The sequence below is a fragment of the Arachis stenosperma genome, chromosome 8 (assembly GCF_014773155.1).
Source record: "Arachis stenosperma cultivar V10309 chromosome 8, arast.V10309.gnm1.PFL2, whole genome shotgun sequence".
Lineage (NCBI taxonomy): Eukaryota > Viridiplantae > Streptophyta > Magnoliopsida > Fabales > Fabaceae > Arachis > Arachis stenosperma.
In genome coordinates this window covers 54,345,642-54,359,388 of record NC_080384.1, presented here as the reverse complement: position 1 = coordinate 54,359,388, position 13,747 = coordinate 54,345,642, and the positions used below count along the sequence as shown (strand labels likewise).

Sequence of the window (13,747 nt, the reverse complement as noted above, 5' to 3'; positions counted from 1 at the left end):
ATAAAAAGATTTTTTATATGAGATATTTAAATATATATTTTTTTTATTTTCATAAAAGATATTTTAAAATAATATTATTTAAAAAAATATCTTTTTTAAAAATATCCCAAACAAATTCTTAAACCTAATTCATTAGAGCAAAGATTAAAATAGAAAGTCTAGGGGCTAACAGATTTTGTGATTTTTAGCCACTAATAATATTTTTAATGATGTGAGATTGTATCTAATAATATAAAATCATTCAATTTTCTTTTGATGATTAAGTACTGGCCAGAATCTAATAAAAGTCCTGGATTCTTAGCACTCCTCATATTAAAAAAGAAGTTGGGGAGAACATTGTGGAAAGTTCTATAATTTAATAGGTAAACTCTATATGGGAAATTGGGAATGGAATATTATTTAGGGATTTTGTGTGTGTGAGTCCTAGTTTATAGGAGTGAATAAATATGAATTTGTTAAATTCCCTTTCCATTGTTTCACAATGCTAACTCAACTTTGTATGCTTTGCTTAGGTTACAGGGACAAACATGGGAGACAGAGAAATTATTGATTTATCTAGTGATGATGAGAGTGAAAACGAAAAGGTTATTCCCACAGCTGTGAAGCAGGAGCCAGATCTTGTTTTCGATGTAAAGCAAGAAAAATCGAGTAATAAAGGTGAACTGGCGAATCGAAATGGACCTCGCATTCATTCTGTTCGAGCAGCTGTTGATGATGATTCAGACGTTTCTTATGCGTCAGCCATTTGTGCAGCACCCCTTACTCGGCAGTTTTGGAAAGCTGGGACTTATGATGATGACCCTGCTTCGAAAAAATTCACACTCCAAAGTAATTTTCCAAATTAATGCAGCTTCTAGTTTCTTCCATGGTCGTTAATGCTTATATTTTTTTGTTGGCCACGGTATCCCCTAGCTCAGTGAATGACTAATTTGTTGCGAATCTGAGTTCTATTGATAGGGGTGGTAATATTACCCTAGGCGGGTATCCAACCCGATCCCACCCGATCGGGTAGGGTTGCCAACCTAATCTGCAGCGGATAGGATAGAGTGCGGGTAGGATTCTCATGCGGGTCAGGTTGGGTACGAGTTGAGCCTCAATCTTACTCGACCAATCCGATCTGCAGCGGGTCGGGTAGGGTGCAGGTAGGATTCTCATGCGGGTCGGGTAAGGTGCGAGTTGAGCCTCAATCCTACTCGACCAACCCTCACTTTATATATGTTTATGTTATATACTTATATAAAAATATGTTTTAAGTGGATGTTGAACTAAAGAGTTATCACTAAATACAAAAGATCCTTAACCACCAAAAGAAAATCATTAATTAATAATTTAATATTTTTTTTACATAAAAATTAGTTCTATTTTAAATTATTATCAAGTTATATAATAATGTTGTATATTTTTTGTAACCTGCGGATAGGGTCGGGTACCCACGGATTAATAACGGGTAGGGTTAGGGTTGGGATATTCTCAACCCACGGTAGGGTTAGGGTTGGATTCAAACCCTACCCTATCCTACCCATTGCCACCCCTACCATTGAAGGGTCTGTCGCTTGTCGCTGGTCAATGGGTTGTTGCATGTACAAGGCAGAATTTGAGAATTTGATTAGTGCTTATATTGAGTTGTGACAGAATTTTTCTTTGATTTCAGATGTCAAAAACTATCTACATGTACACCCTATGTTCCTTCACTCGAATGCAACTTCACATAAGTGGGCATTTGGTGGTATGTTCTTATGACTTATATGAACTTGTTCATCCTTTTTTTTTATTTTAATGTGTTGGTCTTTTTCTTTGATTTTGGTTGCAGCCATAGCGGAGCTTCTCGATAATGCAGTTGATGAGGTGATTATTAGTGATGTTTCAGTTGTGAACTGCATGAATTTTAAGGATGAGCAATGTTATATGACCAGTAAATAGTATCATTTTTAGCCAACAATAATTTGCACTCTTATTTACAATACCTTTTGCAGATAAAAAACATGATTTATAACTCTATATATCATAGTTTTGCATACATGAATCAATATAGTGTGCATCTATGTTTGGTAGAGTTTGCACACATAAATTAATAAAATTTATTTGTTAAAAATAATGTAGTGTTTGTGCTAGCCAAATGATGGTAAAAAATACTAAAAGTTGCCGGTTCCCAAGAATTTCCTTTTAAGTATTGTATATACTATGTTAGTTTTATTTGTCATTTACCTGCATACTAATTTAGGCATTGATTTCTGATGGTGCATTCTTTATTAATTGTGATACAACAAATAACAACAAATCCTTGTCCTACTAGGTGAGATTGGCTACATGAATCAAATATGTAGATCTTGTTTGACCATCTCGTTTATGGTCTTTCTAGGTTTTTTTTTCCTGTTATCCCTTGTCCATTTTCCATCTCATCCACCCTTCTAACTGGGTGTTCTGTCGGGCTTCTCCTCACATGTTCAAACCACTTAAGACGCGATTCTACAATCTTTTCCACAATAGGTGCTACTCCAACTCTCTTATATTTTGTTTTTTATTCTATCCAATCGCGTATGATCCTTCATCCATTTCAACATCTTCATCTTTGCCACACTTAACTTGTGTTCGTGCTCTCCTTTGGCCGCCCAACACTCTGTACCATAAAGTATAGCCGGTCTCATAGCAGTGCGACAGAATTTACGTTTAAGTTTTGAAGACAATTTTTTGTCACATATAAAACCAGACACACTCCGCCATTTTGACTAACTTGCTTGGATTCTATGACTTATATCCTGTTAAATCTTTCCATCATCCTGTTTGATGCACCAAGATACTTAAAACTTTTAATTTTTCGTAGAATATTTTTTCTAATCTTCACTTCTGTATTAGGGTTTTTCTTTTGGCAGCCGAACTTACATTAACGGTGATGTTTTCCAAAAATGATTTCCGTTCTATACATATCCTTCGTTTCTGGTTTCTACTGTTAATATACCTTTTTTTAAGGTTCATGTTTATTCCGATGTTCTTTACTTAATTATCATTCCATAGATTGGTGTAAAACCATAATTTTTGTTGATGTGATTTTTCCATTTCTTGTTTGAAATCATCATTTAACATCTTACATCTTACATTTTACATTTGTTTTATGCTCCAATTTGTATTGCATTCTTGCCATTTGTGCTTAGGATAGATCCAAAATGGGGCTACCTTTGTCCTTGTAGATAAAACTTCGAATCCAAAGGATGGAAGTCCAGCATTGCTGATTCAAGGTACAATGGTTCTGGAACTCATCAATTTTAGAAATTTAGTAGTTATTGAAAATCCTAGCCTGACTCTTGTTAGCATTAGACATTTTTTATTGATTTTGTACTGACATTGGGTAATCAGATGATGGTGGTGGAATGGATCCAGAAGCAATGAGGCATTGCATGAGTTTTGGATTTTCAGATAAGAAGTCAAAGCTGGCTATTGGGCAGTGTATGGGTCTCGGCATTGTTTCTTCAACTATTTTAGTATTCGTGCGTTATTCTTTTTTTGAGTTTTAGTTTATTGTTGCAGATGGTAATGGCTTTAAGACCAGTAGTATGAGGCTTGGGGCTGATGTCATAGTCTTCAGTCGGCATATGAGTAATGGGTATGTGACAAAAACTTAAAACATCTATCCATGCTGAAGTTAGTTAGGCTTTTAAACATTATGCCTTCTGATCTTTCATTAGAGTGAGGCAGGGTGATTTTGGGACAAAAATTGAAGTTACAGTGGAAAAGAAAAGTGAAAACTATGCTTAATTTTCGTACTGTTTTTACCTGCATCAGGATATTGACGCAAAGCATTGGACTTCTGTCATATACATTTTTGGTGCAAGAAAAGCTTGACAGAATAGTAGTACCCATGGTGAGTGGTATTCCACATTTTTCGTTTATTATGTAAAGGGTTTGGTTTATATTGTGCATAGGCTTCAAATGCTACTTCTCTTCAAATAAAGTTAGATTGAAAAGGAATCATTAAATTTTTTTTAGCAATCCTGCTACATCTACACCCTTTATAATAAACACCGTTTTGACATTAGTATTATCTTAACAACTGAACACGTGTTCTCTTTGTTTTGTTAATTAAAAAATAATTTAAATACACAATTATTTATTAGCAACCACATTTTTATATGGGTGTTAACCGTATTTGGTGTATGAAAAGGGTTTTTCTTTTTTAGCATTCCTTTCGACTAGATACACCAAAACATATAAGTTGAGGGCTACCATAAGATTCTTGCTTCTTACAAGGATCTAAAGCTTTTCAAATTAGTGAGGTGTTGATGCAAGTCCATTGTCAACGTACACGTCCAAGCATTCGAAAAAGCTTCTTCTAGAGAGAATGAGAGACTACACAATAGCGAACATTAGAAATAAATGAGCTCTTGAGCAATCTCTGCACACTTTATTCATATTTTTGTAGATAAAGTTGTGAGATGCTAGTGCTTCTAGGGGAGAATTCCGGTTAATCGTGTTAAGAACATCTTGCCAAAACATTGTGGGTGCTATAGGGAGCCTGAGTTGACAAAAATGTCAGTGGTTAATTCATTGCTCCAAGGATCCCTTTTATTTTTCTTTTGTTTTGTTTGTTTCCCCCTAAAATAATCCTAAAAGGACCCTTATTGCAACATGCTTAGGACAGACTTTTAAGAGACTTCTGAACACTGATCATTTGCTAAATCATTTTTTGTGCTCTTTCTCATAAGAATCTTTTCTGCAATGGTTGATTCTACTAGTGGAGTTTATTTACAACACTAACTGTTCTTGTCAATTTCAGGTAAACTATGGGTTTAATTCATCAACTGGATCATTGGAGATATTAAATGGCAAAGAGCATTTTGTGACCAATTTATCTTTGATTTTGCGCTGGTCTCCATACTCATCAGAAGAAGAACTTCTTGGACAAGTTAGTTTCTATGTTTCTCCTTTCATCTGTGACTATTGGCTGGAAGTTGTTAGATTAAAATGATTTCAATAATAATACTATGTATATTATGGGAAATGCTTTTTTTTTTTTTTTTAAATTATTTTATGTTTTCAAGTAATGCTAAAAATGAACTTTGGAGATTTTTCCTCTCGAACAGCTTAAATTTTGTAAAAGAGATTAAATTGTCTCTGCACAATTTTATTAGAAAAGGAAATAAAATCTGTTTGAGTAATTTTATTAGAAAATGTATAGAAGTGGATGAGACATCCTCACATATATTCAGAAAAATATGGTTGACCAGCAAGGGAATAAAGCATGCAACAATGCTTGTACCCATATGAAGTAATTTGTTTGACAAATTAGTTTGTTTCCTAATGCTGAGTGCATTTCTAATACAAACATGCTCCATGAATGCCAAAGGTTCCAGAATAATCAAACCTTGACATGATAGAATAATCAAATCTATCAGGCTGCGTTTGGAAGAGAGACTAAGACTGAGAGACAGAGACTAGGAAACTGAGATTAGATTAAGTCTCTGTATTATGTTTGGTGTAAAGTGCACAAAACTGAGTTATGTCTTAGTATCTTGTTTGGTTCAAGATAAATATAGAGATGAAATAAGAATATTTACTGAAATACCCTTAATTATTAAGGAAAATGTTATTAAAGTTTCAGTTCCATCTTCAGAAATTTCAGTTCCTTGTGTCTTCACTTTCTAAAGGTATTGAAGGGACTGAAATTTTAGTTCCGATCTCTGACCATCAAACACAATATCTCAGCTTCATTCTAGTCTTTGAAAACAAACACTACCTCAGAAAAGAATAATCAAATGTTTTTTTATAGCAACGCAATCAAATTTTTTTCATAAACACAAAATACGTATCTTTATATGGTTGGCTGATTGACGGTTGATTTTTGGTGCACACGTAGTATGATTGTTTTTAATAGTTAGTAACATTTTCTTGTATTCTTATTCTCTATTTCTTAATGATATTCTTTGTTTATCCTCTCAAAATGAGCATGTTCTGAAACAGTTCAAATATTCTTCATTCTGACAGTTTAGTGACGTTGGATCTCATGGTACTAAAGTCATTATCTACAACTTGTGGCTTAACGATGATGGGAACTTGGAGCTAGATTTTGCTACGGATCCCGAGGTGATATTTTCTTTTATTTCTACTGTACTGCCTGTTTTAGAATTTTGCGTTGATTGCTTAACGAGGGGGCTTCTATTCATATGCCAGGATATTCGAATCGCTGGGGATGTAAGGAAGATTGACACAATTCCTGCCTGGAGGGAAACAAATGAGAAACATATTGCTCATCGGTTCCGTTTCTCTTTACGTGTATGCTGGACTTTGAAATTATTCTTATACTTGTGAGGCCGTGTTAAAGGTTGAATTTATTGGTCTAAAATTCTCATGTTTTGCAGGTTTACATGTCAATATTGTACTTGCAGATACCAGAAAGTTTTCATATGTTTTTGAGAGGCATAATTGTGCAGCCACATAACATTGCTGATGATCTTAAATATATTGAATTTATCTTGTATAAACCACAAGTTGGTGGAACCGTGGAGGTTATTGTCTTACTTTTGACTGTATTCATATTATTTAAGGGATAAAAGTTATCTTGAGCTGAATGTTTAATTATTCTATTTTGCTATTAGTAATAAAAGATATTAAATACAAAACTAATAGAAAGTTAAGAGAAATGAAAGGTCTCAAAAGCTAAATTTAAAACTTATAAATGGTAATTTCAATACAACATACTGTTTCAATTTACTCAACATTTTTTGTAATTTAATTTCTTTTTGGGGCTCAATGTGCAGGCAACAGTTGTGACAACAGTTGGATTCCTAAAGGAAGCTCCTCGAGTCATTATGCACGGTTTCAATGTATATCACAAAAATCGGCTAATACTGGTAAATTATCACCCAAAATGTTATATGCTACATAAGTGGTTGTTAACCATTCTCTGGTGTTAAACAGTTAATGATTTGATAATAGTGCATAAGAGCTAAATAACATCACTTTTTATGCTATTATTGACTTGTATTTATAGTTAAGGAAACAAGGGAAAAAGTACTTTGAGCAGTACACAAAAACATTAAGTCCTAAATATTCGTAGTGTAGATGAACACAGTTATAGCTATGTGCATGATATAATGGAAATGGAAGATCAGTACACAGTTTTTTTAACTTATTAGTTGTATATTGATTCAACCTGAAATTAACACTGTTAACATGCTGTGCACTTTTCAAAGGGCATGAGTTTCTTTCCCATAATACTAGTGTGTGTAATGTGGTGCTTACTCCAATTTGTTTCGCAATTTTCATATATTTTTCTGTTGCAATTTCCTTATGGAACCTTTTACCAATTCTTTTATGAATGTTGGAAATCTTGTGCTAACTCGTTGAACTAGTTTTTGGAGTTAGCCTCCATAGTTTGGGGTGAAATAAAATAGGCTAGATGTTGGTTATTTGCTATCTGGTCCACAAATGGTCCTAGCTTTCATTTTACTATAACTCCTATTTTTAAAAAATAGATCATTTTATTATGACAAATTTTGGCTGCTGCTATTTGGAGACTAATGTAGAAATTAGAAATTACAAGTCATGTCATATCATGCTCTTCATTGTTGTTTTTTGTCTCCTTTCTCTTTTGAATAAATTCTTATCTAGGTTCATTGACAAATAATGCCAGTTTGTAGCATATAGTTATTATGTAGCTTCTCTTTTATTCTCTCTCTAATACAATTGCTACTTTTCAATATCAGCCATTTTGGCAGGTTGTGAACTATATAGACAGTAGAGGCAGAGGAGTTGTCGGTAAGTAAAACGTCACCATGAGTTGTCAAGTTCTTTTCAATTATCAAGACATACCGAGCCATTATAATATGCTACATAATAAATTATGTTGATCTCGTGTTAGGTATCCTGCAAGCGGATTTTGTTGAGCCAACTCATAATAAGCAAGATTTTGAGAAAACTTCTTTGTTTCAAAAGCTTGAAGCGCGATTGAAGGAAATGACATGGGAATACTGGTATAGTGTTTATGCTTGTGTTAAAATCCATGATTATCCAGGAAAATAACAGAGTAAATAGTAACTCAACAAATGAAAGAATACTGTCATCTATTTATAACAATGTAAAACGCTAAGACTAGTTTTAATGATTTTTAAGCATTGATATCTGAGATGTCTAGGACTCTTAAAATATATGTAGGGACGTGCATTGTAGATTGCTTGGGTATCGTGAAAAGTATCCAGTTCCTAAAGCGAAACAAGCCGAACTCAATAGAAAGTCCTACCTTGTTGATGCTAAAGCAGCAAATGAAAATGCTGAACTACGCAAGAGAACCATGCGAAACACATCTGAGCAAGGTAACTGCTTATGTGATAATCAAGATTCTGCATCACTATCTTAGTCAGTGTAATCTAATTTGTATATCCTGATTTGGTTCAGGATCTAATAACAAGAGGAAGATATATGAACAGGTAGACCTCCATAATTCAAAAAAGCATGCAAAAGAAGAGAATGTTAAAGGTGTTGGCATATCTCAGAATATGCAGGTTGGTAGTAACTTCGTTTGTTATGTTGAAATTTGTCCATCTTTTTCATATGTATATGATATGATGATTTGAGAATAGTCTTCATGGATTTTCTGGTTTTCCTTGAACATCATATTCTTCCGATTTTGATAACTTTATTCTGATTGCAACTTCTGCCTGTGTATTTTATGCTAGGTTATTCCGGCTCCTGCGGAGCAGGTGCTAGATCAAGAGACCTTAACATTGTTGGATGAAAACCAGAAACTACAGACAAAGTGAGTATACTTATGTTTCGTGTTTACCACCACAGCAACGGTCTCAATTGCGTGGGATGCTGTTCAGCAACTTAGATTTTCTTGATTCTTGATCAATTCTTGCTGTCCAACACAACCTCCATTCTGTTTTTATCTCGGTTTTTCAATTTGTTATTCACAATAGAGTTGTAATATAGTTAGTTATACATTGACATGCTTTTAAATGTGCCCAGAGAGGAAAAACTGGCGCTGAACGCCAGTAACAAGCATGAAACTGGCGTTCAACGCCAGAAACATGCTTTACATGGGCGTTGAACGCCCAGAATATGCACCAATGGGCGTTTAAACGCCAGAATGATGCACAAAGGCATTTTACATGCCTATTTGGTGCAGGGATGGAATTCCTTGACACCTCAGGATCTGTGGACCCCACAGAATCACCTCAGGATCTGTGGACCCCACAGGATCCCCACCTACCATATTCCCACCTTCCCTCTTAATCCTAATCACACTCTCCTAATCTAATTTCACTCTTCCCCATGTCACACTTCCCAACAACTTTCACCAATCACCTCAATTCCTCTTCCCAATTACCCCATTCACCACTCACATCCATCCACTCTTCCCCATAAATCCCACCTACCTTCAAAAATTCAAAACCAATTTCCCACCCATTCCCACCCAAAATGGCCGAACATACCTCCTCCCTCTCCCTATAAATACCCTTCCTTTCTACTTCATTTTCACACAACACAAACCCCTTCTTCTTCACCTAAACCGAACCTACCACTCCCCCTTCTCTACCATATTTTCTTCTTCTTCTTCTCTTCTTTCTTCTCTTGCTCGGGGACGAGCAATATTTTAAGTTTGGTGTGGTAAAAGCATAAGCTTTTTATTTTTCCATTACCATCAATGGCACCTAAGGCCGGAGTATCCTCTAGAAAAGGAAAAGGAAAGACAAAAGCTTCCACCTCCGAGTCATGGGAGATGGAAAGATTCATCTCCAAGAGCCATCAAGACCACTTCTATGATGTTGTGGCAAAGAAGAAGGTGATCCCTGAGGTCCCTTTCAAGCTCAAGAAAAATGAGTATCCGGAGATCCGACATGAAGTCCGAAGAAGAGGTTGGGAAGTCTTAACCAACCCCATGCAACAAGTCGGAATCTTAATGGTTCAAGAGTTCTATGCCAATGCATGGATCACTAGGAACCATGACCAAGGTATGAACCCGAGTCCAAAGAATTATCTCACAATGGTTCGGGGAAATACTTGGATTTCAGTCCGGAAAATGTAAGGTTGGCATTCCACTTGCCCATGATGCAAGGTGATGAACGCCCCTACACTAGAAGGGTCAACTTTGATCAAAGGTTGGACCAAGTCCTTATGGACATTTGTGTGGAAGGAGCTCAATGGAAGAAAGACTCCAAAGGCAAGCCAGTTCAACTAAGAAGACTGGACCTCAAGCCTGTGGCTAGAGGATGGTTGGAGTTCATTCAATGCTCCATCATTCCTACTAGCAACCGATCTGAAGTTACTTTGGATCGGGCCATCATGATTCATGGCATCATGATTGGAGAGGAAGTAGAAGTTCATGAGATCATCTCCAATGAAATCTACAAAATAGCCGACAAGCCCTCACCCATGGCACGACTAGCTTTTCCTCACCTTATTTGCCATCTATGTTACTCAGCTGGAGTCATCATAGAAGGAGATGTCTCCATTGAAGAAGATAAGCCCATCACCAAGAAGAGGATGGAGCAAGCAAGAGAGACCCCTCACGGTTCTCAAGAGATGCATGAGGAAGCTCATCATCAAGAAATTTCTGAGATGCCTCAAGGGATGCACTTTCCTCCAAACAATTATTGGGAACAACTCAACACTTCCTTAGAAGATTTGAGCCACAATGTGGAACAATTAAGGGTGGAACATCATGAGCACTCCATCATTCTCCAAGAAATAAGAGAAGATCAAAGAGCAATGAGGGAGGAGCAACAAAGGCAAGGAAGGGACATAGAAGAGCTTAAGGACATTGTTGGACCTTCAAGAAGAAGACGCCACTAGAGGTGGATTCATTCCTTGTTCTTTATTTCTTTCTATTTTTCGGTTTTTAATGTTGAGTTTATCTATGTTTTGTGTCTTTATTTCATGATCATTAGTATGTAACCATGCCTTAAAGTTATGAATAAATCCATTAATCCTTCACCTCTCTTAAATGAAAAATGTTTTAATTCAAAAGAACAAGAAGTACATGAATTTCGAATTTATCCTTGAATTTAATTTAATTATATTGATGTGGTGACAATACTTTTTGTTTTCTGAATGAATGCTTGAACAGTGCATAATTTTGATCTTGTTGTTTATGAATGTTAAAACTGTTGGCTCTTGAAAGAATGATGAACAAAGAGAAATGTTATTGATGATCTGAAAAATCATGAAATTGATTCTTGAAGCAAGAAAAAGCAGTGAATAGCAAAAGCTTGCGAAAAAAAAAGTGGCAAAAAAAAATAGAAAGAAAAAGAAAAAGCAAGCAGAAAAAGCCAATAGCCCTTAAAACCAAAAGGCAAGGGTAAAAAGGATCCAAGGCTTTGAGCATCAATGGATAGGAGGGCCCAAGGAAATAAAATCCAGGCCTAAGCGGCTAAATCAAGCTGTCCCTAACCATGTGCTTGTGTCATGAAGGTCCAAGTGAAAAGCTTGAGACTGAGTGGTTAAAGTCGTGATCCAAAGCAAAAGAGTGTGCTTAAGAGCTCTGGACACCACTAACTGGGGACTCTAGCAAAGCTGAGTCACAATCTGAAAAGGTTCACCCAGTTATGTGTCTGTGGCATTTATGTATCCGGTGGTAATACTGGAAAACAAAGTGCTTAGGGCCACAGCCAAGACTCATAAGTAGCTGTGTTCAAGAATCAACATGTTTAACTAGGAAAGTCAATAAACACCATCCGAAATTCTAAGTTCCTAGAGAGGCCAATCATTCTAAACTTCAAAGGAAAAAGTGAGATGCCAAAACTGTTCAAAAGCAAAAAGCTACAAGTCCCGCTCATCTAATTATAATTAATATTCATTGATATTTTGGAATTTATAGTATATTCTCTTCTTTTTATCCTATTTGATTTTCAGTTGCTTGGGGACAAGCAACAATTTAAGTTTGGTGTTGTGATGAGCGGATAATTTATACGCTTTTTGGCATTGCTTTTAGGTAGTTTTTAGTAAGCTCAAGCTACTTTTAGGGATGTTTTCATTAGTTTTTATGTTAAATTCACATTTCTGGACTTTACTATGAGTTTGTGTGTTTTTCTGTGATTTCAGGTACTTTCTGGCTGAAATTGAAGGACTTGAGCAAAACTCTGAAAAAGGCTGACAAAAAGGACTGCTGATGCTGTTGGAATCTGACCTCCCTGCACTCAAAATGGATTTTCTGGAGCTACAGAACTCCAATTGGCGCGATCTTAATGGCGTTGGAAAGTAGACATTCAGGGCTTTCCAGCAATATATAATAGTCCATACTTTATTCGAAAATTGACGACGTAACTTGGCGTTGAACGCCAAGTACATGCTGCTGTCTGGAGTTAAACGCCAGAAAAACGTCATGATCCGGAGTTGAACGCCCAAAACACGTCATAACTCGGAGTTCAACTCCAAGAGAAGCCTCAGCTCGTGGATTGATCAAGCTCAGCCCAAGCATACACCAAGTGGGCCCCGGAAGTGGATTTATGCATCAATTACTTACTCATGTAAACCCTAGGAGCTAGTTTATTATAAATAGAACATTTAACTATTGTATTAGGGATCTTTGGTCTCAGTTTTGTTTTATTCTTCATCCTAAGAGGCTATTGATCACGTTTAGGGGGCTGGCCATTCGGCCATGCCTGAACCTTTTACTTATGTATTTTCAACGGTGGAGTTTCTGCACACCATAGATTAAGTGTGTGGAGCTCTACTGTACCTCAAGTATTAATGCAATTCTATTTCCTTTTATTCAATTCTATCTTATTCCTATTCCAAGATATTCATTCGCACCCAAGAACATGATGAATGTGATGATTATGTGACGCTCATTATCATTCTCACTTATGAACGCGCGTGATTGACAACCACCTTCGTTCTACATGCAACCGAGCTTGAATGTGTATCTCTTAGATTCCCCAACAGAATCTTCGTGGTATAAGCTAGATAGATAGCGGCATTTATGAGGATCCGGAAAGTCTCACCTTGTCTGTGGTATTCCGAGTAGGATCCTGGGAATCCGGAAAGTCTAACCTTGTCTGTGGTATTCCGAGTAGGATTCCGGTAATGAATGACTGTGACGTGCTTCAGACTCGCAAGTGCTGGGCGTTAGTGACAGACACAAAAGAATCAAGGGATTCTATTCCAGTAGGCGCGGGAACCAACCAGTGATTAGCCGTGCTGTGACAGAGCGCGTGAGCGTAGTTTTCACTGCGAGGATGGGATGTAGCCTTCGGCCAGTGTGATGCCTCCAGACGATTAGCCATGCGAGTGACAGCCGCAGAGGACCATTTTCCCGTGAGGATAGAAAGTAGCCATCGTCGAACGGTGAACCCCTATACACAGCTTGCCATGGAAAGGAGTAAGAAGGATTGAGTTGAAGCAGTAGGAGAGTAGGCGTCCTTGAGCCATACAGTATCTCCATTCGCTTATCTGAAATTCCTACCAATGAATCTGCATAAGTATCCCTTTTATTATTTCTTTTTATTATTTGATTTTCTAAAATTCCATAATTTTATCTGCCTAACTGAGATTTACAAGGTGACCATAGCTTGCTTCATACCAACAATCTCTGTGGGATCGACCCTTACTCACGTAAGGTTTATTACTTGGACGACCCAGTACACTTGCTGGTTAGTTGAACGGAGTTGTGTTCACTCGTGCCAATTTCAAATTCCATAATTTTACAAGGAGTGCAACTTAAAGAATAAGGATCACAATTTCGTCCACCACTATTCGTAAATTTTAGGGATATATCCCTTGGATTTACATTGTCAATCATATTTTTAAATCTCTT

At 36.5% G+C, this 13,747-nt stretch overlaps 1 protein-coding gene across 2 annotated transcripts; it reads left to right on the top strand.

Moving 5' to 3' along the window:
* Positions 1–442: 442 nt before the first annotated feature.
* Positions 443–12,700, top strand: LOC130943605 (protein MICRORCHIDIA 6-like). Of its 2 annotated transcripts, XM_057871548.1 has the most exons (19): positions 448–657; positions 754–828; positions 1,652–1,726; positions 1,811–1,845; positions 3,155–3,233; positions 3,352–3,441; positions 3,523–3,598; positions 3,778–3,856; positions 4,769–4,897; positions 5,977–6,075; positions 6,163–6,264; positions 6,351–6,497; positions 6,750–6,842; positions 7,698–7,749; positions 7,853–7,964; positions 8,146–8,303; positions 8,386–8,492; positions 8,667–8,746; positions 12,034–12,700. In XM_057871548.1, the coding sequence occupies exons 1-19, from the start codon at positions 528–530 to the stop codon at positions 12,083–12,085; spliced, it is 1,770 nt and encodes a 589-aa protein (XP_057727531.1). In that variant the 5' UTR covers positions 448–527; the 3' UTR covers positions 12,086–12,700. The 2 variants fall into 2 exon arrangements, with proteins under 2 accessions (XP_057727530.1, XP_057727531.1); XM_057871547.1 differs by having other exon boundaries at positions 443–828; positions 12,034–12,699.
* The last annotated feature ends 1,047 nt before the right edge of the window (positions 12,701–13,747 follow it).

Excerpts from the sequence above, each read along its gene's own strand:
- LOC130943605 (XM_057871547.1), top strand. The coding sequence starts at position 528 with ATGGGAGACAGAGAAATTATTGATTTATCTAGTGATGATGAGAGTGAA. Across the intron at positions 3,442-3,522 it reads AAAGCTGGCTATTGGGCAGT|ATGGTAATGGCTTTAAGACC; the intron begins GTATGGGTCTCG and ends TTATTGTTGCAG. Across the intron at positions 7,965-8,145 it reads GAAATGACATGGGAATACTG|GGACGTGCATTGTAGATTGC; the intron begins GTATAGTGTTTA and ends AAATATATGTAG.